Source organism: Panthera onca, chromosome A1, assembly GCF_046562875.1.
Source record: "Panthera onca isolate mPanOnc1 chromosome A1, mPanOnc1 haplotype 2, whole genome shotgun sequence".
Taxonomy (NCBI): Eukaryota; Metazoa; Chordata; class Mammalia; order Carnivora; family Felidae; genus Panthera; species Panthera onca.
In genome coordinates, this window is record NC_138339.1 from 49,239,888 (window position 1) to 49,266,264 (window position 26,377).

The 26,377-nt window shown below is 37.2% G+C and overlaps 2 protein-coding genes across 4 annotated transcripts in view; one reads left to right on the forward strand and one right to left on the reverse strand.

Annotated features, from left to right (window-relative positions):
- Positions 1-20,046, reverse strand: part of SOX30 (SRY-box transcription factor 30) — a 36,469-nt gene extending 16,423 nt beyond the window's left edge. Inside the window, exons 1-4 of one of the 2 annotated variants that reach the window (XM_060634849.3) lie at positions 18,711-20,036; positions 16,872-17,111; positions 15,499-15,678; positions 8,261-8,753 (exon numbers count right to left, since the gene is read on the reverse strand). In XM_060634849.3, coding sequence (XP_060490832.2) covers positions 8,261-8,753; positions 15,499-15,678; positions 16,872-17,111; positions 18,711-19,722 — 1,925 coding nt within the window. In that variant the 5' untranslated portion in view covers positions 19,723-20,036. Of the gene's footprint in view, positions 1-8,260; positions 8,754-15,498; positions 15,679-16,871; positions 17,112-18,710 lie in introns of both variants that reach the window. The other variant, XM_060634850.3, reaches the window with a different exon arrangement.
- Positions 20,047-20,150: 104 nt separating this feature from the next.
- THG1L (tRNA-histidine guanylyltransferase 1 like) overlaps positions 20,151-26,377 on the forward strand; it is a 32,970-nt gene continuing 26,743 nt past the window's right edge. Inside the window, exons 1-3 of one of the 2 annotated variants that reach the window (XM_060634854.3) lie at positions 20,151-20,233; positions 23,177-23,255; positions 25,286-25,317. The gene's annotated coding sequence lies outside the window, so the exon portion shown is untranslated. The remainder of the gene's footprint in view (positions 20,234-23,176; positions 23,256-25,285; positions 25,318-26,377) is intronic. The other variant, XM_060634855.3, reaches the window with a different exon arrangement.

A 26,377-nucleotide genomic window follows, 5' to 3' on the forward strand; every position in this document is an offset into this window, starting at 1 on the left:
TAAAGTTTCAGCAATTTTATTGATCTTTTCAAAAAGCTAACTTTTATTGATTTTGCTTTTCTCTACTTCATTAAGGTCTCTTTTGTTTTTCTATTCTTTATTTACCTCTAATCTTTATTATTTATTTCCTTTTGTGAGCTTAGGTTTTGTTTGCTCTTCTTTTTCTGGATCCTTAAGGTTTAAAGTTATCCTGTTTGCTTGAAAGCTTACTTTTGAAATGTAGGTCATTGAAGCTATAATTTCTGTCAGTACTGCTTTCATGAAGTTTTGAGATGCTGTGTTTTCATTTTCATTCATCTCAAATATTTTATAATTTCCCTTGTGATGTCTTATTTGACCCATTGGTTGTTTAAGAGTTAAATTTCCATGTATTTTTAAATTTTCTGGTTTTCTTTCTGTTATTACCAGTTTCATTTTATCATAGTTGGAGAAGAAACTTTGTAAAATTTTAAAACTTTAAAAAAATTTTGAGACTTGTTTTGTGACCCAACATATGATTTATCCTACATAACATACCATGTGCAATTGTGAAGCATCTATATTCTGTTGTTGGGTGAAGCATTATATATGCCTGTTATGTCTAGTTGGTTTACAGTATTATACAGTCTTCTATCTCCTTGTAATCTTCATTCATTTTGGAGGAATTGCCTTTTTTAAAGTTTATATTTATTTATTTATTTATTTATTTATTTTTTTTTTTTTTTTTGAGAGAGAGAGAGAGAGAGCGCTAGTTGGGGAGGGGCAGAGAGAGGGAGACAGAGAATCTGCAGCAGGCTCTGTGCTGACAGACAGGCTGATGCAGGGCTCAAATTCACGAACCATGAGATCATGACTTGAGCCAATGGCAGATGCTTAACTGACTGAGCCACCAAGGCGCCCCAGAGGAATGCTCTTCTATTCATTATTTCAAGTATACACAGCTAACATCATACTCAATGCTGAAAAGCTGAAAGGTTTTCTCTAAGATCAAGAATAAGACAAAGATGCTAATACTTGCCTTTTTTATTCAACATAGTATTGGAAGTCCAAGTCAAAAAAAGACATCCAGGCAAGAAAAAAAAATAAAAGGCATCCAAACCGGAAAGGAAGAAGTAAAACTGTCTCTTTGCAGTTACATGATACTATACATGGAAAACCCTAATGATTCTAACAAAAAAGGTTAGAACTAATTGACAAATTAGGTAAAGTGCCACGATACAAAATCTATACAAAAAAATCATTTGCATTTCTATATTTTAACAATAAACTATTATAAAAAGGAATTAAGAAAACAATCCCTTTTACAACTGCTTCAAAAAGAATAAAATGCCTAAAGATAAAGTTAACCAAAAAGATAGTAGACTTGTACACTGAAAAATATAAGACATTGATGAAAGAAATTGAAGAAAACACAAATAAATGGAAAGATATGCTATGCTCATGGATCAAAAGAAATAATATTGTTAAAATGTCTATACTACCCAAAGCAATCTACAGATTCAATGCAATCCCTATCAAAATTCCAATGGCATTTTTTATAGAACAATCCTAAAATTTGATGGAACCACAAAAGACCCCAAATAGTCAAAGCGATCTTGAGAAAGAACAAAATTAGGGGCATTACACTCCCTGATTTCAAACTATATTACAAAGCTATAATAATCAAAACAATATGGCATTACACAAAAGCAGACACATAGATCAATGGAAAACTATACAGAGACCAGAAATAAACCCACACATATATGGTCAATTAATTTACAAAAGAGTCAAGAATATACAATGGAGAAAGAAAAGAATTTCTTCAACAACTGGTGTTAAGAAAACTGAACAGCTACATGGAAAGAATGAAACCCCTATCTTAAACCACACATAAAAATCAACCCAAAATAAATTAAAGACTTGAACATAAGACCCCAAATCATAAAATTCCTAGAAGAACACATAGACAGTAAGCTCCTTGACATCAGTATTACTGATGATTTTTTGGGCCTGACACCAAAAGCAAAGCAATAAAAGCAAAAATAAACAAGTGGGACCACATCAAAATAAAAAGCTTCTGCACAAGAAAGGAAACCACCAACAAAATGTAACAGTTATCTACCAAATGGGAGAAAATATTTGCAACTCATACATCTGATAAGGAATTAATATGCAAAATATATAAAGAACTCATACAACTCAACAGCAACAACAACAATTCAATTAAAAATGGGCACAAGGGGTGCCTGGGTGGCTTAGTTGATTATGCATCCAATTCTTGATTTTGGCTCAGGTCATGATTGCATGGTTCATGAGATCAAGCCCCCACTGTCAGTGTGGAGCATGCTTAGGATTCTCTCTCTCCTCTTTCTCTACCCCTCCTCCTGCTCTCTTTCAATAAATAAATAAACCTAAAAAAAAGGGAAAAAATGGGCATAAGATCTGAATAGACATTTTTCCCAAGAAGACGTACAGATGGCCAAGAGGTACATGATAAGGTGCTCAACATCACTAATTATCAGGGAAATGCACATAAAAATCACAATGAGACCCCACCTCACACGTTAAAATGGTTCTATCAAAAAGACAAAAAATAACAAATGTTGGTGTGGATGTAGGGAAAAGGGAGCTCTTGTGTACTGTTGGTGGGAAAGCAAACTGATGTAGCCACTATCAGAAATAGTATGAACATTCCTCAAAAAATTAAAAATAGAACTACCATGTGTTTCAGCAATTCTGCTTCTGGGTATTTATTTTAAATAAATGAAAATACTAACTTGAAAAAATAACTGCACCCCCATGTTCATTGCAGCAGAAGTTCCATACACACAATGGAATATTATTCAGCTGCAAAAAAGGAAGAAATCCTGTGACAATATGAATGGAGCTTGAGAACTTTATTAAAAGTGAAATAAGTCAGAGAAAGACAAACATGGTATGATCTCACTTATATGTAGAATCAGAGAACAGATTGGCAGCTGCCAGAGATGGCAGGACAGGAGGTTAGAAATGAGCAAAAATGAGTGAAGGTGGTCAAAAGTTACAAACTTCCAGTTATAAGTCAGTCCTGAAGACATAATGTATAGCATAGTGACAGTAGTTAATAATACTGTCAAGTTGTATATTTGAAAGTTGCTGAGAGAATAAATCTCTTTAAAAAAATTTTTTTTAATGTTTATTTATTTTTGAGAGAGAGAGAGGCAGACTGAAAGCAGGGGGAGGGGCAGAGAGAAAGGAAGACACAGAATCAGAAGCAGGCTCCAGGCTCTGAGCTGTCAGCACAGAGCCCGACGCAGGGCTCGAATCCGCAAACTGTGAGATTGTGACCTGAGCCGTAATTGGTCACTTAACCGACTGAGCCATCCAGGTGCCCCATAAATTTTAAAACTTCTTATCACAAGCAAAAAAAAAAAAAAAAAAAAAAAAAAAAAAGCATGTTGTATACATGAAAATAATATAATGTTATATATCAACTATATCTCAAAAATAAAGTATTTAAGTCTTCAACTATTGTAAATTTATCTATTTCTCCCTTTAATTCTGCCAGTTTTGGCTTCATGTATTTTGGAGTCATGTTTTTATATATGTATATGATTATAATCACTGTATCTTCTTAAAGTATTGATTCTTTTATCAATGTCTACTTAACAATTTTTGACAGAAAATCTATTTTGTCTGATATTATTACAGCCACCCCAGCTCTCTTTGGTTACTATTAGTATGGAATATCTTCTTTTATTTTTTCATTTTCAACCTATTTGTGTCTTTGGATCTAAAGTGAGTCTTTTGCAAACAGGATATATTTTGATCCTATTTTTAACCCATTCTGCAAATTTCTGCCTTTTAGTTAGAGAGTTTAATCTACTTACATTTAAAGTGATTACTGATCAGGAAGGACTTACTGTAACATTTTGCCATTTGCTTTCTATATGTCATTCTTTTGTTATTGTTTCTCAATTTATCCATTAAGGTCTTCTTTTGTATTTAATGGGTTTTTTCTAGTGTACATTTTGTTTCACTCATTTCCTTTGTGTATATTTTTACTTTATTTTATTTTTAAAATTTATTTATTGGGGCACCTGGGTGGCTCAGTCAGTTAAGTGTCCGACTTTGGCTCATGTCATGATCTCATGGTTTGTGAGTTCAAGCTCCATGTCAGTCTCTGTGCTGACAGCTCAGAGCCTGGAGCCTGCTTCAGATTCTGTGTCTCCCTCTCTCTCTGCCTCTCCCCCACTTGTGCTCTGTCTCTGTCTGTCTCAAAAATAAATAAAATTTAAAAGAAATATTTTAAAAAAATTATTTATTTTGAGAGAGACAGAAACAGTGTGAGTAGGGGATGGTCAGAGAGAGAAGAAGAGAGAGAATCGCAAGTAGGCTCCATGCTGCTAACACAGAGCCTGACTCGGGGCTCAAACTCATGAAGCCACAAGATATGACCTGAGCCCAAACCAAGAGTTGGACACTGAACAGACTGAGCTACCTAGGTGCCCCTCCTTTTTGTGTATTTTTAAAGTTATTTCCTTAAATGATTACCTTGTAGATTACAATTAAAATCCTAAATTGATAACAATCTGTTTAAATTGATATTTGCCTTCATTGGCATATGAAAACTCTATATAAAACATCACTCCCACTTTATATTGTTGTCATAAATTACATATTTATACATTTTGTATCCATTAACATAGATTTATAATAGTTTTATGCATTTGCCTTTTAAATAATATATAAAGCAAAGAGAAGTTACTAACCAAAAATATAATAATACTGGCTTTTGTACCTACTTATGTGGTAACCTTTACCAGGGTTCTTTATTTCTTTGTTTGGCTTTAAGTAACTGTCTAGTGTCTTTTCATTTCAGTCTGAAGTTTTCCCTTTAGCATTTCTTGTAGGACATGTCGACTAGTTATGAACTTCCTCAACTTTTATCTCTGAAAGTTTTTATTTCTCCTTTATTTTTTAAGGATATTTTGTCAATTACAGAATTCTTAATTGATTTTTTTTTTTTTTTCTTTCAGCACTATGCATCTGGCCTTCTGGCCTCCATGGTTTCTGGTGAGAAATTGGCTGTTAGCCTTATTGAGAATCTCCTATATGAGATAAGTCACTTTCCTCTTGTTGCTCTCAAGATTATCTATTTTTTGGCATTTAATGGTTTGATCATAATGTATTTCAGTGTGGATCTCTTTGAATTTATCCTATTTAGTATTCATTGAACTTCTTGGATTCACATCTTCCTTCAAATTTGGATCATTTTTGGCCATTATTTCTTTAAGTATTCTTTCTGCCCTTTCTTTTCTCACCCCTTCTCCTGGAACTCCCCTGATGATTATGTTAGTACACCTAATGGTATCTCCCAGGTCTTTTAGGTTCTTCACTATTTTTTCTTTCTGCTTCTCAGACTGGATGATTCCACTGACCTAGCTTCAGATTCACTAATTCTTCTGCCTGCTCAAATCTGCTGTTGAATCTCTATAATGAATTTTTCATTCATTTACTGAAATTTTAAGTTCCAGGATTTCCATTTGGTCCCTTTTTATAATTTCTGTATCTTTATTGATGTTCTCTATTTGGTGATACTCTGTTCTCCTGGTTTCATTTAGATTTCTGCCCACAGTTTCCTTTAGCTCCTTTAGCTCAAGAAAGTTGATTTAAAGTCTTTGTCTAATAAATCCAATGTCAAGGCTTCCTTAGGAATAGTTTCTGTTCATTTTTCTTGTAAATCCCATACCATCTTGTTTCTTGGCATGCTTTTAATACTTTTTTGGTGAAAACTGGACCTTTTGAGTATTATCATGTAGTATTTCCAAAAATCAGATTTCTCCCCCACCCAGGGTATGATATTGTTGCTTCTTTGGGGTTGTACTTGTGTGCTTCATTGGTGACCTTTCTAAACTATTTTTGTTTAGATTTCATTCTTTGCCATGTGTGATTATTGAGTCTGTTCCACTAGCTTAGTGATCACCTAGTGATTTGGCAGAGATTTCTTTAAACATGTAGAGCCAAAACAAAGCAAAGCAAAACAAAGCAATAAATAGCCTCCCAATCTTTGCAGACTGGTTCTAAGTTGGGGCACTCCTTCAGTGCTTAACCAGGCTGTTCACAATTTTTTCTTAGACTTGATTTCCTACTTATACAGAGTCTAAAGATCAGGTGTTTGCTGAATATGTGGCTAGCCCAGGACATGTGTGTGCCATTCTGGGTTCCCCAATATACGTGGGAGCTTCTCAAAGCACTTATTCCCCCGTGTATCTCCCTTCCCAGTCTATTTTAGGCTTTTCAGTCTGTATGCTGCTTGCCTCATCTGTTGTCCCTTCCTCCAGGAAGTTGTGGATAGTATATGCTTTTAAATATTTTCCACAACACCACTTGAAAGACCATTCAAACCCTGAAAGTGTTATGAGGTTAGTAAAACAAAAGTAAGCCCTTAAACCAATTCTTCAGGAAACACCAAACAGGTCAAAATGCACAATCATAATGCTTTGAGAAAAAAGGTCCATATTGCCTCTTCTAATATCAGAAAGTCACATGGGCCACCATCCCCTTGACCATCAGTAAACTACAAAATGGGGGACGATTGTGGCAAACTGGGCTAAGGACTTAAAGCAAGCAATCCCATTAAGAATTGAAGCAACATAATATACACCTGAAAAGTTCTTTGAGCTATTGGTATACCTAAATGGGAAGTAATTTTACCTTCCTAAATAAGTAATAATAAAAGACTGGTGTTAGATATGTAATGCTCCAATTTCAATAGAAACTATCTCTGTTTATACACTTAACAGCAATTGAAAAGTAGAAGTTACACTCTATTAGAATGTTTGCAAAGGAGCTAAATTCCATGGCTCCAAAATGAAAAGTTACAAATTTGTTTTCCCTAGATACTTCCCTATGAAAATCACTTCCTAGGGGAGCCTGGGTGGCTCAGTCAGTTGTGTCTGATTTGGGCTCAGGTGACGATCTTGTGGTTCATGGGTTCAATCCCTATGTTGGGCTCTGTGATGACAGCTCAGAGCCTGGATCCTGCTTTGAATTCTGTGTCTCCCTCTCTCTCTGTCCCTCCCCTATTTGCTCTCTCTCTTTCTCAAAAATAAATAAGCATTAAAATTTTTTTTAAATAATAAATAAAATCACTTCTTTTACTGATAATTTTTATGGGAAATTTTTTGGTTAAAAAAACCACAGTGTAACTTTAGACCAGTCATTTAACCTCACAAACCAAGCACTCTCCTCTATATCATTGCTACTCAAAATGTAGTCTACAAACTAACAGAACTCACATCACTTAGGAGCTTGTAAGAAATGCAGAATATCAGGCCTACTATATCCTTAGACTGCTCTATCCTAGACATACTGACTCAGAATCTGCATTTTAGCAAGATCACATGTGACTGATATACACATAAAAGTTTGAGAAGCACAGCTCTATACAATAAGGTGTGCTTTGGGAGTGGGAGGGTAACTAAATGATTTTTTTTTTCAATATATGAAATTTATTGTCAAAATGGTTTCCATACAACACCCAGTGCTCATCCCAAAAGGTGCCCTCCCCAATACCCATCACCCACCCTCCCCTCCCTCCCACCCCCCATCAACCTTCAGTTTGTTCTCAGTTTTTAAGAGTCTCTCATGCTTTGGCTCTCTCCCACTCTAACCTCTTTTTTTTTTTTTTTTTTACCTTCCCCTCCCCCATGGGTTTCTGTCAAGTTTCTCAGGATCCACATAAGAGTGAAAACATATGGTATCTGTCTTTCTTTGTATGGCTTATTTTACTTAGCATCACACTCTCCAGTTCCATCCACGTTGTTACAAAGGGCCATATTTCGTTCTTTCTCATTGCCCTGTAGTACTCCATTGTGTATATAAACCACAATTTCTTTATCCATTCATCAGTTGATGGACATTTAGGCTCTTTCCATAATTTGGCTATTGTTGAGAGTGCTGCTATAAATATTGGGGTACAAGTGCCCCTATGCATCAGTACTCCTAAATGATCTTAAAAACCCTTATCACTGATTTTTTCTGAAAAATCAGATCTGGTAACATTGGAGCCCATATTATCTTGTGGCAACAGTCAGCTAAAGCTGAGTAACAGCTATCCTATTAGATGGGGCATGAACTCTCTTTTGCTCCCTTAGTCCTCATCTATCCTCCTTCATATATTTATGTTGACTGCTTGGCCCCTACTCAGCCTCTAATCTAAATCAGATTCCAACCAGAATTGAGGAAGTCCCTTTTTTTACTAAAAATTTGTTAGCTATATGTATCTTTAGGTGAAAGAAAAAAAATGTTCATTTACCTTGATGGGAAGTAGTGAGGTCCAGGTAGGAAGTAAGGGTGATGAAAAGAGAATCGCGGTGGTGTCCCAAACAATGTGGCTGGATGGCCAAGGGGAGAAGCTTGGTAGACATGTGAGTGTGGAATAGGAGGAGCCTGGGGGATTGGAGCACTTCTGGGACAAGTGGAAACGCTAGGATACTCCTTGGGAGGCTGGATGGTTGAGGTTGCAAATCTGGCATGGGCAGTACTTGCACTTGTTGGAATCCTGTTGGTGTTCTCCAGAGAGACAGGAGTGGGTCTCTTCACAGAGCGATTGGCTCCAGAATGTAGCCGATGAGTGTCTGTCTGGGAGGGCCCAGCGAAGCGCTGGGGTGGGAGTGCCGGTCGGAGGGGCAGACTTGGAGCCTGGACAGCCACCTGGGCAGTACTGGAGACGGTGGGCTGGAAAAGTGAGATAGGGCTTGGGTGCTGGACTGCAGGTGTGGGCAGCTGGATGGCAGGTGTGGTGTCACCTTTAGAAATAAAAACAGCATAGGTCTGGCATTAACTGAATTGCTCCATGTCTTTCTTTTTTCAGAATTTAATAAACTGTACAACCAGAAGCCTTCACTAACCAGCTTACCTAACAACATCACCACATCAAACCACTCTATTTCCTGTATAGTATTTTAAACAAATCAAAGTCATTTTGTTTACCTATTTTACATTTTTTGTCTCTCTTTCCCACCTAGATTCTACGTGCCATGAGAAGACAAACCTTTTGTTTTGCTCACTGCTGTATCCCTAGGGCTCAAAATTCTAGCTGGCACAGAATAGGCCCTCCACAAATACTTTTGAATGAATAAATAAATGAACAAAATTATTGAGTGTTTGAGTGAAAGACAAATACACACAAACGCTAATATGTATATATAAATCTTTCTTTAAAAAATAATATGAAACTACTGAAACTAATAATACGGTTACTTGTAAGGAACAATCATCTGGGGAAAGGGACAGGGCAGTGGTGCAGAAAAAAAAGCTAGACTTTCATTTTATATCTATCAATACCATTTGAATTTTCTATTGTCTAAATATGTTAACTTTATTTTAAATATTATTTGAGGTTTCAGGGCAGCGGTATGCATCATTTCTCTCCTATGTCATATACTTCTCTATATTAAGCTAAATTATGAATAACATTTAATATTTTAATTGAAAAAATAAGCAATCAGTAAAATTATTTTGCTTTATTGCATTCAATGTGAATACAGAAGGAAATGCCCAGGTGAGAAGAAGACTCGCCACAGATCAACAATTTGTGGCAGATAGGAAAGGAATATTATTGCAGCAAAGCATGATGGATATGGCAGGATTTTTTAAGGTAGATAAAACAATCATGTTCTTGAACAGGAGAGGACTAATTGAGTTTCTGAGTTATTTAAATGACACATTAGCTGAAATAAACTAAACTTTTCCAAAGAAAGACATAGAGAAGCCATAGCAATAGACCCATGATCTGGTTTATTCCAACGCAGTTAGATCTCTGTTCATATATAAGATGCAGTCCAAGAGCAAACTCTATGATTAGAACTGTCTTGTGCGAGGCTGAAAGGAATGCAGATCTTCTCTTAGTCTTGCCCAGGTAAGGCCTTTCCTTTCTTCTTTCTCTCCAGATAAGGCATATAATACTCCTCTTAAATTTGCAGGCAAGAAATTAAGGGATATATTGCAGGCAAGAAATTGGGATATATCTGTACTTAAGTTAAGTTACAGGTAATATAGGAGTTAAGTACAGATAATATAGGAGAAGGGTGTAAATGAAGCTGTCCTGATTCTTAGTTGATAGGGTTATGTACCCTCCCATCTGTGAGGCACAGGCCTTAGGCCTTTCCTGATTGATCAAGCATAAAGTAATTCCCCTCTTCCATGTTCCCTCAGAACATGTAAATCTATAACTTATCACAAAATAGTATAAATCTTTGTTATTTGCTTGCCTGTCACCCTTACCACAATCAAAAAACTGGAAGCTTGAGAGAAGGAACAGTTTCATTCATGTTTGCATCCCAGTATTTGGCAAAGAACTTGGTTAATAATAGTTAAGAAAGGTATGACTAGATGAAAACAACAACAACAACAACTAACAAATAAGTCTATAACTGACAGCACTTCTACCACTGATCTAGTATAAGAACTCCCTTCTCTAAACAACTATGAAGCTGGGCTGATCCGTAAAATCTTTCAAAAGTTTTATTAATTATCACTGCACTCAAGACATCTGCTCCTAAAATCTACCTCTGACACAGGTTTCTTTCCCCCATAGCTAGTATAAGAAGCTCTCAGTCTTCATTAAAGAAGTAGGATCTTCCTAAAAAAAGGAAAGGAACTACACAGACCAACTAATATTACTTCAGATACTGAAGAAGGAAGGGACTCATCTTTTAGCTGATATGAAATGTTCTTTTTTACCAAAGATATTTCTATAAAAAAAAAGAGGTATGAGGCATGAGATGATAAGTCATGCATTCCTTTAATTCAATATTCACTAAGCAACGAACCAGGCACTGTTTTGGTCTGAGGTTAAAAAAAAAAAAAAAAAGATGCATAATTACACTGTACTATAATGAAGATGTCTTAAATGTCAAAATTCCAGTGGTTAAGCAGGAAGTAAAAGTCTGCATCATCCAGTCATCTCTATAAACTGTCAGTGAATAGGGAAGGCTTGTGGGAAGGGCAGAGCTCTAATGTTTCAAGCTGCAGATAAAGTATGTAAAAGACTAGCCAGTCTCTTGTTTTCTTCTCTAGCATAGAGCTAGGTTATCTTTCCCAGCCTCCTTTGCAGTTAGGAACTGCCATTTGGCTAAGGGCTACCCAGTGGAAGGTAGAAGAAATTTGCACCAGTTCTAAGACTGGTCCATGAAAAACTTTCATGCATTATCTTCCATGCTCTTTCCCTTTCTGCAGGTTCATGCACACGAGGTCTGGTGGCCTTGGATGCCACATATTAAAGATGGCAGTGCCACAGGGTAGAAGTCTGTGTCTATGAGGCACTCTTTCAAAGACGGCTACACACTGATTAGAAATACCTATTTTAAACTTGAAATGTATAAAAATAAACCATAATCCTGTTTAAACCATTATGTTTAGGTGCTTGTTAAAGCAGCTTGCATTATCTAATCATTACATGAGATAAAGAGCAGAATTCTAGTCCTATAGTATAGTATGACAGGAACAAAAAAAAAGTTATCTCTCTCACCATCTCTACAAAAAAGGAAGAATCCACTGCCTGTGCTGACTGGACAGAGTGCAACTAGGATTTTGTTGTGTGACTGGGATAAACAGCGAAGGAGTAAGGAATGGCAGAAAATGAGGACAGCCCATATTTCTCTACAAGAAAAAGCTATATGGAGATAGTAAGGAGAGAAGAACCAGCATATGGCTGAGTAAAGAGAAAAAGAGGCAGAGAAAGAAAGAGAGGAGAGAGAAATAAAGTAATAGGCAGAGATGCAGAGACAGAGTTGGGGAATGAAGAATTGGGACAGTTAGGCAACTGATTAAAAAAAAAAGTGGGACTTCGGAGAGGGACAATGGTAATGAGGAGTCCCCAAGACTTACTATATGTTGAACCACGTGATTCCTCCTTCCCTACCCTCTCAAGAAAACCTACAATATAGAGCTATATCACTTTTCAAGTAATTTCTGAGCCAGAGTTGTGTCTTTCATGGACATAATACTTTGCTGGAATGGATCTTAAGGTAGAGAGACAACTAGCTTTGTTGGGATTATAATAGGATCGGAACAGTGTAGGGTTTTTTTGGCTTGTTTCAGTTAAACAAGAAGAGGTGGGTAAACCAAAAAGGCATCAAACAACTGAAATAGTAGTAAACTTTTTTAACCAAAAATTTAGAGAAAGGTATGAATTCAGAAGAGTGAAAGATGTCAAATGAGTGAAGATATAATAAGGCAAACCAATTTCAGGCCTGAGAAATACAATGTAGAGAACAAAATAATTAACCAGAAAATTCATCTATGTATAAAGTGACATTCAAAACCCAGGCTAAAATAATTTCCAGGGTGCCTGGGTGGCTAAGTTGGTTAAGTATCCAACTCTTAATTTCAGCTTAGGTAATGATTTCATGGTTCATGGAATTAAGCCCCATGTCAGGCTCCGTGCTAACAGCTCAGAGCCTGCTTGGAATTCTCTCTCTCTCTCGCTCTCTCTGCCCCTCCCTGCTCACACTCTCTCAAAAATAAACACTAAAATATATATATATAATTTTCACTAGAATTCTGTAAGACGTTAAAGTAAACAAACTTGAGAATATAAAATAATAGTACTGGCATAACTGGCATCAAAGGTATTTGATAAAATAAAGATGTTTAAAAAGAATTCTGGACTATCATGCTGTAATCATTTTTGGAAATGAGAAATAGGAGAAGAGCTCGGGACATGGCATTAAATGTGAAAGGTGGAGTAAACATAATGCACTGGTCACAGAAATGATATCAGACAAGGTACTACAGATTCCATCAAAGAAGTAGTAAAATTGGTTGTATTTTTATCTATCCTTTCTAGAACTACCTTATAAGCTCTTATATAAGAGACTGTAAAGATACTTTTATATTCTGCCTCAAGCACAGAGTTTTATCTATAACTGGTGCTTAATAAACATTAGGCAGTGGGGGACAGGTAGGCAGGCATGCAAATATGGCAGTGGAATACACTATAGATTGAGATGGAAAAGTTCATCAAAACAAAGTAGGATACCAAATTACATTGCTAGATTTCAAATAGATTGACATAATGAGATAAAAATGTGCTAGGATGATCCAGTACATACAACAAATAATTGCTTCTCAGAACAAATAAGTTTAACAGAATACACAGTAAAATAAAATAAGCTTGACTGAGAACCAAATAATGGATAAAGACTACTAGGAGGTGCATGAATTCTGTACATGAAATATTGCCTAGTGATCACAACAAACTTAAATTTAAGATCCTAACAACAAAAAAAGACAAAAAAAAGTCCATTCTTGGGTTGATTTTTGGAAATACAGATGTTGCCTAGGGGAAAATAAAGCTAATAGGGGTAACTAAAATGAAGAGTTCATTTAAAAATGAAGGTTATTTTATATGACAATGCTAAAAACCTAGAAGTAAAAAATGTGCCTCAAAAATCAGTTATTGGTTAACTGACCAAATTAAAGAGAACAGAGAACCCATCAAAAAGGAAAGAAATCTTTTAAAAATGGAAAGTTTGTCCAAATGTATTAAACAGGGCTGCCCAAGTATGTAAGTGTAAATAAAAATTAAGCAATCCAAAGGAAAATTGAAGGAGTCACATCTGAGAGACCTCAAAGTCAATACTAAGTGACTTCACTTTTATAGAAGGAACGCAGTGGAATCAGTGGAATAGTCATTATAGTATAAAAGGCAACTGAAAGAAGACCAGAGAGACTCAATAAACCCCTTCACCTACAGAAGAAGACTGTAAGATTTCTGAACCCTAATTCATTTTCACAGCAGATAGGTTAAGATTATATAGATTACAGTAGTATAATGTCAAGTTCACAGAATGTTCTAATCCAAGTTGATAAAATTAATATAACTAGATCTTATGCAGCATTCACCTAATAATTATATAGAAGCTCAAAGTCATAACTGAGAAAATATTAGATGAAGTAGATACAAATGGTCTCATGCAGTATTTAACTGTGGATAGAGGCAGATGGAAGAGAGGTCTTGAAAGGAAGAATAAAGAGAAGAAATATGGATTGTGAAAGCATAAATCATAAATAACATAGCAGGCAAAACAAAATACATCAACAAAGGCTTAATTAAGCCTAAGTTGAAATACAGGATTAAAGGAGATACTACCAAATAATGAGGTGTGAAAGTGCCTGACTCTGCTGGAAGAGAATAAGGCAACATAATCAGCTTTCTGCATCTTTCTCTTGAGCCTAGACATCTTTTTTTTTCCTTTTTTTTCTCTCTTTTTTTTTTCAATATATGAAATTTATTGTCAAATTGGTTTCCATACAACACCCAGTGCTCATCCCAAAAGGTGCCCTCCTTGGGGCGCCTGGGTGGCTCAGTCGGTTAAGCGTCCGACTTCAGCTCAGGTCACGATCTCGCGGTCCGCGAGTTCGAGCCCCGCGTCGGGCTCTGGGCTGATGGCTCAGAGCCTGGAGCCTGCTTCCGATTCTGTGTCTCCCTCTCTCTCTGCCCCTCCCCAGTTCATGCTCTGTCTCTCTCTGCCTCAAAAATAAATAAATGGTAAAAAAAAAAATTTAAAAAAAAAAAAGGTGCCTTCCTCAATACCCATCACCCACCCTCCCCTCCCTCCCACCCCCCATCAACCCTCAGTTTGTTCTGTTTTTAAGAGTCTCTTATGCTTTGGCTTAGACATCTTAAATGTGGCTTTGTTGCTATCAATTGCTATAATGATACATAGGGAAAAAAAGAACATTGAAAATGTGTAAGATTCTAAAAAGTCAATTTTTAACATATCTAAACCCCTTAGTGCTAAGGGGTGGCTGTTATTACCAGAAGGAGCTGAACAGGTGGCAACTAGAAAAAGCAGTGGTTTTAGGACAAGTAACAGTAAGTAGTGAATGTATAAAGCTCTGCCTAAGAGATTGTAAAATAGGTGCTGGAAGAACAAACCCATGATGGACAGTTATCAAGTTATCAAGTTATCAAGATAATAGATTCTCAACTTTGGGTTCTTAAAAGCAACAGACAGGAATGTTATAAAGAATTGATAATAGAGGAGAAATTTAGGGAAAGACAATATACAGAACCAGATATTTGGTATAAAATAGATTACTTTCACTACTTTTCTAGAGCAGCAAGAGAACAGTCTTAACAGATCAGTCATCATTGCTAAATTCCAAAACAGGATGCTCTATATCCCATTAGCAAGGCATTCTTTTCTGGTGATAGTACAAAGACACTCCTATTTCCTATTGAATTACGTCAGTCATTTCCTGCATTATCTGCCTAATCTATGTGCTAATGCTGATTTGGTTAAAAGGTCTTAAGTTTTACACATGGAACATTTGCTACTCTGGCAAACCAAGCACTTTGAGGTCTACTGAAATTTTTCCTTCTCCAATTTAATGTTTTTAAACATTAAACATTTCTTCTTGATTTTTTCCCTTAATATTGTTGTTCTAAAAATTCTTAAGGTAACAGAAACAAAATTTCACCTTAAGGTAAAATTTTCACACAGTTATTAAAAAAATTAATAATCTACAATAAAACCAACTCACCAACTGGTTGAGTGATGGTATTCTGTAGGCTGGGAATTACCACAGAGTAGGTAGGTGAGCGATAAGGATATATTGTTGTAGGATTTGTAGACATGATATTCTGTGTGGTACCAGAAAATACATTGGAAACACTTAAAGGGAAGCGTTTTCGCTTCCCTGGACGAGGTTGATAAACCCAACCTATAGAAGAAGATAAGCAATTTTTAATTTGAACATATAGGCCCTATTTAGCCTTTAGACAGTTTTTTTCACAATAAAATATCCAAAATACTTCTAAATTTAAAAAAAAAAGTTATTGTCTAAAGTGTCTTTTCCAGCTTTATTAGGCTATTTCTGTGCATTTTAATATCCAGATAGCTCTTAACTAGTGGTCAGTGTTATAACCCACAATTCAGAGTGAGGTCAAATGTCTTATATCCAAAGACACACATTGATTCCATAGTAAAATCAACATTAAAGACATTGGGTTTGAATCTCAAGGCTTTTCCTTTACCTGTAAGGTAAGATATTATTCATCTCCTGTTTCCTCACTTTCTGTGAGATCTAATTGTCTGTATCTTACAATGAAACGGTCACTAACGACCAGTCATTTTTATGCCTAGTTGGAAGAGTCACTCTCCTAAACTTGGCAGTCCTAAGTCCACAGACAACCCAATTTCCTTCCAAAGTCAGAAAAGTGGAGTTATAACAGTTTGCAGCCACTGAATAACCAGGGGTATCACTCGGACCACCTACCCCCACATCCAGAACCTTTCTGCTAATATTTTAGAAAAAGATAACTCCTCTCCCATCATGCATGATCATGTTGGCCATACACTTTGCCTTTACCCAAGCTTAATCTAAATGTCCTACAGCTGGGGGATAAATCAGAATTCCTTTAAAACTACATCATGATGAGGATAAATTTATCAGTCAGAAGGCACAACTATGTTCTGATAACTATATAACATTAAAATGGAGCATGGTGTCAATTCCTGCATTCTCATTAAGTGTATGATGCATATTTGTTTCTGTTGCTGTGATTTTAACTCTTCATTTTCTATTTGCAAAGTTATAGTCTAGAACTCTGGAGTTTTACCTTCATTAAGTTCATTTCTATATATTTAATCAAAACCACACTAACATTGTTACATCGCCAGGTTTGTTATTAGTTGGCAAGTATGAGACCAGACCCTCTATTTTGTTCTATTTAAGAAAACTTATGCCCAGTATTGATTCAATCATTACTACAGTATTAGCCATTATTCTCTTAATTGTACATATTGGATTAGAAAAATATGCATTTTTGTCTTTTCATCTCAACCTAACCTAATCTTTACCTAAATAAATTTAAAAGAAACTAAAAAGAGGTTTTGTTCATTTCATTGGATTACCAGGAAATTCCTCTCTGTGTTTTTCTTTAATCTTTTGTGCTTCATCATAATAGGGTTTCTTTTGTTCTTCGCTAAGTTTGTTCCATTCTAACCCAAGCTGGACACTGATTTCTGCGTTGTTGGCTGCTGGGTTAGCTTTGGCTAGTGCTGGCCGGTGAATCCTTGCCCAAACCATAAATGCATTCATGGGTCGCTTCACATGACCATTTCTGTCCTTACTGAAGGGAGTATCTGGTATTCCTACATGACAAAAATTAAAAACTAAATTAATGTGCTACATACACACATACATACACACAATGTTAAAGTGAAGTGCACATTCATCTATATTTATTTTTAAATATCTGGAGAAAATACACACTTCAATATAGTCAAAGAACTGCCAGTATTCCAGAATGCCTCATAACGCCTGAACTCAGCATTCTAAACTATAGCTTAGAATGACTCTTCTTTTCTTCAAAAAGGATAATATTGTTGAAGTTATTGTAAGAGTAATAATGTTGAAAATATAGTAAACTGCTGGCTCATTACCTCTTTGAGCTTTAGTAATACCTCTACCAATAATTATCATATAGTTTCTTTCCCATTAAAAATATTCTATTACTGGGAGATGAGAACTATGACTTATTCATGACTATAATCCTAGCATTAGCTAAGTGTTCCCTAAATGTTTAAAGGAATTCATTTACATGGCCCTGTAGTGTCCATTCAAGCAAAAATATAATATAATACTATATTTCATTATGAAGGAGAAGTTCTTGCCCAGGCGGGTAATCGACACTGATCCTATGTCCTGGGAGAAAAATGAAAGAAAAATAACAAAAGTGACCAAATGAAATTACAATAAAAGAAGGTGGCTAAATTCACATCTCTTACCTAAGTCATCAAAAACAGCTTTCTACAAACTTCCTATATTGTTTCTCTTTAGTTACTTGATACATAAAATGGTTTAAAACACACAAATAAGTATTATAAAGAAAGGTCTCCCTTTCTCTCCTTTAGAAAATGAAGTTTATAAAAGCAAGAGGGTGACATAGAGAAAGGATCATTAAGAAAAATAAGAAAACAATAGATATGAAAGTTAATAAAAATATGAACTGATGATTGATATGATTTCCCATGATACTGATTGGCATAATACTGTCTGAATTAAATTTTAAAATAAGAATTTTCTAACTATATGTTCGTAAGTAATGGTTAGAAATATGTTCGTAGTTGTTACTGCTGTTAACTATAGTCATTTCTTTGAAAACAATTTCTAGCTTATTCTACTGTATTTTAATTTTCTATGTCTATAAATCCTTAGCATTTAGAATACTAAACTGTTACATTTAATCATATACTACTTTTCTTAGAAAAATGTTTACTATTCATTTTTAAAGAAGACAAATCACCCCCAAATCCAGAATAAACTTTCCTGCTGGATTATAACCATTTTTTCATTAAACACCGTTTAAAATTTTCTTCTTGATACACGTAAAAATATTAAGCTACTAAATACGGTAGTTTAAGTGCAGCATAACTGAGGGCTGAGGTAACTGTGATATCTAGTGAAAATATTTCTATTTTGTGTATAAACACTAGTCACTTCTAAATCTCATCATTCACTGGGTCTTAAAATAGGTATTTTTAAAAAATGTTTGGGAATCTTGGAACATGTTAGTGTATTTTACTGGTATATGTACAAGTCAATCAGAAGTGATACCTGTGCAGACTTTGCCCTGTAATGAATCAGTTCCATGATTTTATTTTTCTAGTTTAGGCTTCTGAAAGCTGACATGTCAGCTATGGGGCAACACAGACGAAGTTTGAAAAACAGATTCCCCTGTCGTCTAATACCTGCATCTGAGGGAAGCACGGTGAGCGGTACATCTTTAGTTTCAATTTTTACAGAAGGCTCCAGTAAAGATTGCATTTTAATAGGCACCGGTGTCAAGGGGACCTTGGTCAACCGTATCAACTCTGAAGGTGGAGGTCCCTGAAACTGGATCCGGGCCCCAGGGGGGACTGTGTGTAGAGTCAAAGGGATCCTGAGGTCTTGCTGGTGTGGCCCAAAGGCACTGGATGGCTGGCCCAGGATGACCTCCTTGCTGCCATGGATCAGGCCATTGGATGCGGGCTCAGTGCCCAGCCTGCAGTCCTCGCGGAGTCTCTCGGGTTCCTCCGTTTTGATGATGCCTTCTCTGATGGCCACCAGGTTTTTACCCTCCCCGCCTTTCGCTGCATCCCTCATGACCTCCTCCGCTTCCAATCTGCCCTTCTTCTCGCCCCCGCGGCGGCAGTCGAGGGTTGGCCCGGGGCCTTCCACCTTGGCCTCCCTGGAGGCCCTATGGCCGGCCTCCACAGGCCTTCGAGTCCCCGCCGACGGATCCAAGCCCGGCCCTGGCTCCTGCTTCTCGGCCTTGACGTGCAGCGCCCGGGGCTGCACCGGGTGCAGCTCGGGTCTGCAGAGGGCGCCGTCGGACGCGGGCGGCGGCGGTGGCAGCAGCAGTAGCTCGGGCCTCAGCTGCAGCAGCCTCGCTGGCGAGGGTGAAGCAACGACGCCTTCTTCCAGGGCCTGAGGCAGTGGTGGCCCTGGTGGCAGCAGCAACACCTGTTCCGACTTGACCTGCAGCAGTCGCCGTGCCGCGGGCTGTACACTCGACGCCTGGGGTTCCCCACACGACGAGGCCACGGTCGTAATGGCGGCCGCGCACGGGGTGGGCGGCGACGCAGGGAGATCCGCGCCTGCAGCCCTAAAAGAGGTGCTCTCCACTGGCAGCTGAGGCGGAGCAGGACGGAGCGGGCGCGGCGGGGTCGCCCGCGGCAGTTGGCGCAACTGAAGCGGCGGCTCTGGCCTGGCTCTCTCCATGGGGGGAGGGGGGGACGACGCCAGGGCCTGGTCCCAATCCGGATTGTGAGCTCAGCCGTTTGTTGGCGACCTTCCCCTTTCCCCTTTCGGTTAAGACCCTTCCAAAGCACTTACTACCCAGAACCCTACGCGGTTCAAAACGCGGCCCTCCGTCTTGGCCTCGCCCAATCACAAGCGTCCCGGTACCCCCGGCCTTCCAATCACAGGCGCATTCTCCGGCCCCTCCCGTCCACCGCTCTCTCCTCGTGCTGAGCCCTCGAATCACCCACGATGGCAGGGGCTGTGGCACGTGCTGCCCATTTTCCCCCTCTGACTTTGCCTCTCTTCCGGAGTTCTCTCCTGGCCGTTGTCCTTAGTTACCCCTCCCCCGCCTGGAGAGCCCGACAATGGTGTTGCCCAGGGAACGGTGCGGTTCTATGCCACTGACCTCCAGGGGATAAAGTCGAGTGAGTCTCTTACGCGGGATGGGGAGCTGGGCCTTGTACTTGCCGGCTGACGTGCCAGAATACATGTAAGTCCCGTGCTTCACGGGGGGCCCTTCAGATCTCTGCCAAGGGGAAAGGGGGAGGATTTTGCAACCCTCCTTTTTGTACAATAACTTTCAGTTGATCGCCAGGTTCTTTGGGCCCTACTAGCAAAATACATCCCAAATTTACCCACTTTTTTGGGCTTCCACCGCCATTACTCTATTCCAAGCTTCCATAATCTTCCACCTGGATACTGCTGTGTGAATAGTCTCCATTTTGCATCCTTGTTCCACTATATTACAGATGCCAGAGATCTTTTTAAAAGTGCAAATCTAGTCCTGTCACACCCTACGCTCCTAAATATTCCCATGGCTCTCCATTGATCTCATGGTAAAGGTCTAATGTACTTGCAAAGCATGTAAAGCTCCAAATACCTTGGGCTCTGTGGGTTCCAGCTACACTATCCTCTCATCATTCTATCTTAAGGGACTTTGAAAATGCCCCAAAGCTGTTTCTCTCTTATGTCTCCTTACCTCCTCCCTGCTCATTTTTCAAATGGTAGCTCAACTGTCACTTCCTCAGAGAAGTCTTACTAGATTCTGAAAATCAGGGCAAATTTCCTTTATGCACTCATGTCTATCACTTAAAACTCTTACCACAATTGGGGCGCCTGGGTGGCGCAGTCGGTTAAGCGTCCGACTTCAGCCAGGTCACGATCTCGCGGTCCGTGAGTTCGAGCCCCGCGTCAGGCTCTGGGCTGATGGCTCGGAGCCTGGAGCCTGTTTCCGATTCTGTGTCTCCCTCTCTCTCTGCCCCTCCCCCGTTCATGCTCTGTCTCTCTCTGTCCCAAAAATAAACAAAAAACGTTGGGAAAAAATTAAAAAAAAAAAAACTCTTACCACAATTTGTAATTATGTATTTCTTTATATTATTTAATGACTCTACTCCTTGACTGCAACCTCCTTGAGGACAGTGTTTTGCTCATCATTGAATCCTCGATGCTATCCATAGAGCCTGGCTTATAGTAGGCATTCAAGAAATTCTTGTTAGATAAATAAAGACTGCCTATCGTCTAATAATAACAGTAATTACTATCTATATTTAGGGTTTACTCTTGTGCCAGGCACTCTCCAAGTCCTTTCTATGACTATGCCTCTCCTTTTATTAGGACTGTGTTTATTTTCATCATGGAAGAAAAAGGAAATTGCTACATTTCTAAATGATGTCCTAAGATCTATAGATTTATCTTGAAGCAGATGATTTTTGTAACCAAAACAAGTTATCTCTACAAGAAGACCTGCCCCAATTCTCTAATCCCCTATTGTCAAATGTGGCAAAGAGGAGTTCTTATCTGGAAGGTAGACAAGGGCAGTGGTTCTCAAACTTTATTATCTTGGAACACTTTACACCCACAAAAATGATTGAAGATTCCAAAGTGCTTTATCAATATTTGTGGTTTTATCTATCAATATTTGCCATATTATAAATAAAAACTAAGGACATTTAAAAAAATTAGTTCTCAGGGCACCTGGGTGGCTCAGTCGGTTAAGTGTCCAACTTTGGCTAGGGTCATGATCTCACGGTTTGTGAGTTCGAGCCCTGCATCAGGCTCTGTGCTGATAGTGCACACAATTTCTGATTCTCTGTGTCTCTCTCTCTGCTCTCCCTCCCTTGCTCGTGCTCTGTCTCTCTCGCTCTCAAAAATAAACATTAAAAAAATAAATAAAAAATAAAAATATTCTCAATTCATTCAAAATATCAATAATAAACTGATTACATGTTAACACATCACATTTTTATGCTAAAACCCTGTTTTCCCAAAAATTAAAAGAGTGGCACTGTAAATCTAATGTCTGGCTTAATTTAAAAAAAAAAAAAAAAGGTTGGATTCTCATGTGTTTCAGGCAATGTGTTGTGATCCACATGTCATATAGAATGCTTCATTCTGCATTCATGAGAGAATGAAGTGAAAAAGGCAAATATTGTCTTAGAATAATTATGATTGGATGCCTGGGTGGCTCAGTCAGTTAAGCGTCCAACTTCAGCTCAGGTCATGATCTCACAGTTCATGAGTTTGAGCCCCGCAGCGGACTCTGCTGTCAGCACAGAGCCTGCTTTGGATCCTCTGTCTCCCTCTCTCTCTGCCTCTCTCTCTCTCTCTCCCTCTCTCTCTCTCTCTCAAAAATAAACATTAAAATTTTTTTTAAAGAATTATGAAAATAGTATTAACCTAGCAGACTTTCAGAAAGAGTTGGTTCCTGAACTGCATTTTGAGAACCGCTGAACTGGGGTTTAAATATAAGAGCCAAACATGTGCACAAAGAATGATGAAAGAGGCATAGAAATAAATCAAGTTAATTGATTTTGTTCAGGACTAGTTCATTTTCCAATCTGAATTAGTAATTTAAAAAGTGATATGACAATCTTCTGTAACAGCAATGCAAATCGTATATGGGGAGTATATTTTAATCAGAAAGCAATATTTTTTTAAACAAAAAATAGCTTCATTAAGGTTTGATTTCTGTATCATAAGCTTACAATTAAGTGTACAATTTGATGAGTTTTAATGAATTGATAAAGTTGTGTAAGCATAAATACAATCTAGTTTGAGAACACTTCTATCAACTCAAGAAAGTTCTGAAATGAAACCCAAAAAACTCTTCTTGTTGCCAGTTGTAGTAAAAACTCTGCCCCACCTCCAACCCCAGGTGCTTTCTGTCTCTGTAATTTTCCCTTTCCTAGAAATTTCATATAAATAGAATCATATCATCTGTAAGCTTATCTGTTTGTCTTCTTTAACATAGCATAATGTTTTTGAAGTTCATCCAAGCTGAATGTATTAGTGGTTCATTTTTTTTGTTTGTTTTTGCAGAGTAATATTCTATTATACGGAAATACCAAATTGTCTTTAGATATTTTGTTGTAAGATGTCTGTCACTCATCTTGCTTATCTATTCAATAGCTGATTGATATTTGATTATTTCTAGGTTTTTGATGCTGTGAATATGATGTCCATTCATATACAAATATTTGTGGCATCTAGGAACAGACTTGCTAGGTTATACGGTAAGTATAAACTTTTACAAAACTGCCAAACTGCTTTGCAAAATGAATGTACCACTTTAAATTTGCACTCACAACATGAGGGTCTCACTTTCTCTGCCTCTTCTCCAACATGTGGTACCATAAGTCATTTAAATTTTAGCCACTCTAGTGGGTATGTTATAGTAAATAATTGTATTTAAAATTAAATTTTCACAATAAATAATGACACTGAACATCTTTTCATGTGTTTAGTTGCTATTCTATACATCTTCATTGCCTAGTGTCTATTAAAGTGTTTTTGTCCATTTTTTTATATTCAGCTGTTTTCTTATTGTTGACTTTTAGGGATTAAAAAAAATTTTTTTAATGTTTATTTATTTTTGAGAAAGAGGGAGAGAGACAGAGTGTGGCAGGGGGAGGGGCAGAGAGAGAGGGAGACACAAAATCTGAAGCAGGTTCCAGGCTCTGAGCTGTCGGCACAGAGCCCACTGCGGGGCTTAAACTCACAAACTGCAAGATCATGACCTAAGCCAATGTCGGACACTGACTGAGTCACCCGGAGCCCCTAGGGATTTTTTTTTTTTTTTTTTTTTTTTTAGGGATTCTTAATATATTATGGATACAGAGTCTTTATTAGATATATGTTTGTAAATATTTTCTTCCACTCTGTGGCTTCTTTTCATTCTTCTTATTTTTCATTCTTTTTTTTTTTTTTTTTTTAATTTTTTTTTTCAACGTTTTTTATTTATTTTTGGGACAGAGAGAGACAGAGCATGAACGGGGGAGGGGCAGAGAGAGAGGGAGACACAGAATCGGAAACAGGCTCCAGGCTCCGAGCCATCGGCCCAGAGCCTGACGCGGGGCTCGAACTCACGGACCGCGAGATCGTGACCTGGCTGAAGTCGGAGGCTTAACCGACTGCGCCACCCAGGCGCCCCTTTTCATTCTTTTTTTTAATGTTTATTTATTTTTGAGAAAGAGAGAGAGAGAGAGTGAGAGTGGCGGGGGGGCAGAGGGAGAGGAAGAGAGAGAATCCTAACCAGGCTCTGCACTGTTAGTGCAGAGCCTGATGCAGGGCTTTAACTAACAAACCGTGAGATCATGACCTGAGCTGAAATCAAGAGTCAGATGCTTAACCGACTGAGCCACCCAGGCACCCCATTTTTTCATTCTTAATGATGTCTTTTGAATAGTAAAAGTTTTTTAACTTTGATGGAGTCTAACTATCAATATGCCTTTAATCATATCTAAGAAATCTTTGCCTAAACCAAAGTTAAAAAGGTTTTTCTGTCATGTTTTTCTCTAGAAGTATTATGCCACACTGTCTTAATCATTACAGTTTTATGGTAAATCTTGAAATTAAGTCAAATAAGTCCTCAAACTTAGTTCTTTTCAAAAACCATATTAGCTATTTTTGGTCCTTTGGATTTCCTTATGGATTTTAACATTAGCTTATCAATTTTCACCACACACACACACAGCCTGTTGCATTGAATCTCTGCAATTCACTTGCAGAGAAAAATAGATATGTTAACAATATTGAGTTTTCCAATTTGCAGACTTGGGACATATCTCCATTTATTTTGGTCTTAAATTTTTCTTTTTTTTTCTTTTTTTTTTTAATTTTTCTTTACAATGTCTTGTAACTTTCAGTCTACAGTTCTGCACTTCTTTTGTTAAAATTCCTAAATATTTTTTAAACTGTTGTTAATATAACTATTTTCTTAATTTCATTTCTAGTTGGTTGTATATTGATATTATATTCATATTTTCTTGCCTGTCGCACAGGCTAGAAGCTACAGTCCAGTGTTAAATAGAAGTGGCAAGAGTGGACATCCTTGCTTTGTACCCAATATTGGGGGGAAGCATTGTCTTTCATCTTTAAGCATGATGTTAGTTGTAGGTTTTATGTAGCTGCTTTTTATCAAATTAAAGAAGTTATGTTTTATTCCTAGTTTGTTGAGAGCTTTATCATGAATGTTTGTTGGATTTTATCAAATGCATTTTCTATATTTATTGAGATGATCATATTGTTTACTCCTTTATTCCAGCGTCAGCAACATTTTCCAGAAAGGACCATAAAGTAAGTATTTTTGGTGTTGTGAGCTGTATGATCTCGGTGGCAATCAATCAACTCTGCTCTTGTAGCATGAAAGCAATTATAGGCAACATGTAAATGAATGGGAATAATTATGTTTCAACAAAACTTTATTTACAGAAAAAAAGACACCAGATTTGGTCTGCAGGCTGTAGTTTGCTGCTGCTAATATATGCATTACATTAAGTGCTATTCAAATGTTAAGCTAATCTGGGTAAACCTTACTTGGTCATAATGTATAATACTTTTTATACCTTACTGGATCTTTTAAGAGTTTTAACATTTATATTCATGAAGGGTATTGGTCTGTAGTTTGTAACTCAATTAAGTAATGTAATGTCTTTGCTTGATATTGGTCCATTCAGATTCTATATTTCATCTTGAGTCAATTTGTCATTTCTGTCTGCAAATTCGCTCATTTCAACTAAGGTGTCAAATTATTGAAATAAAGTTGTTTATAATTTATAATATTACGTTGTAATATTTTTATTTCTATAGGGTTCAGAATGTTTCCTCTTTCATTCCTAATTTTGGTAATTTGTATCTCTTCTCTTTTTTTGTAGTCATTTTACTAAAATTTTATCAATTCCATAGATCTTTTCAAAAAACTGTCAGTTTCATTGATTTTGTCTATTGTTTTGCTGGTTTTTGAAAAATTGATTTCTGCTATTGTCTTTATTATTTCCTTCATTCTACTTACATTGGGTTTGATTTGCTCTTCCTTTATAATTTCTTAAGTTGAAAGCTTAACTAATTTTTTTAGGTTATTTTAAAGCTCATTTCCTTCCTAATATAAGCATTTAAGGCTATAAATTTCCCTCTGTGTACTGCTTTACCTGTGTTCCATTAGTTTTGCTATGTCCCAATTTTTTGTTCATGCAGTAGAGATATTTTCCAATTTCTCTTGTGATTTCTTCTTTGATCCATGAGTTATTTAGAAGCATATTGTTTAATTTCAAACTATATAAAGATCTCCCAGATTTCCTTCTGTTATTGGCTTCTAATTTAATTCCATTATGGCCAAAGAACATATTTTGTATGATTT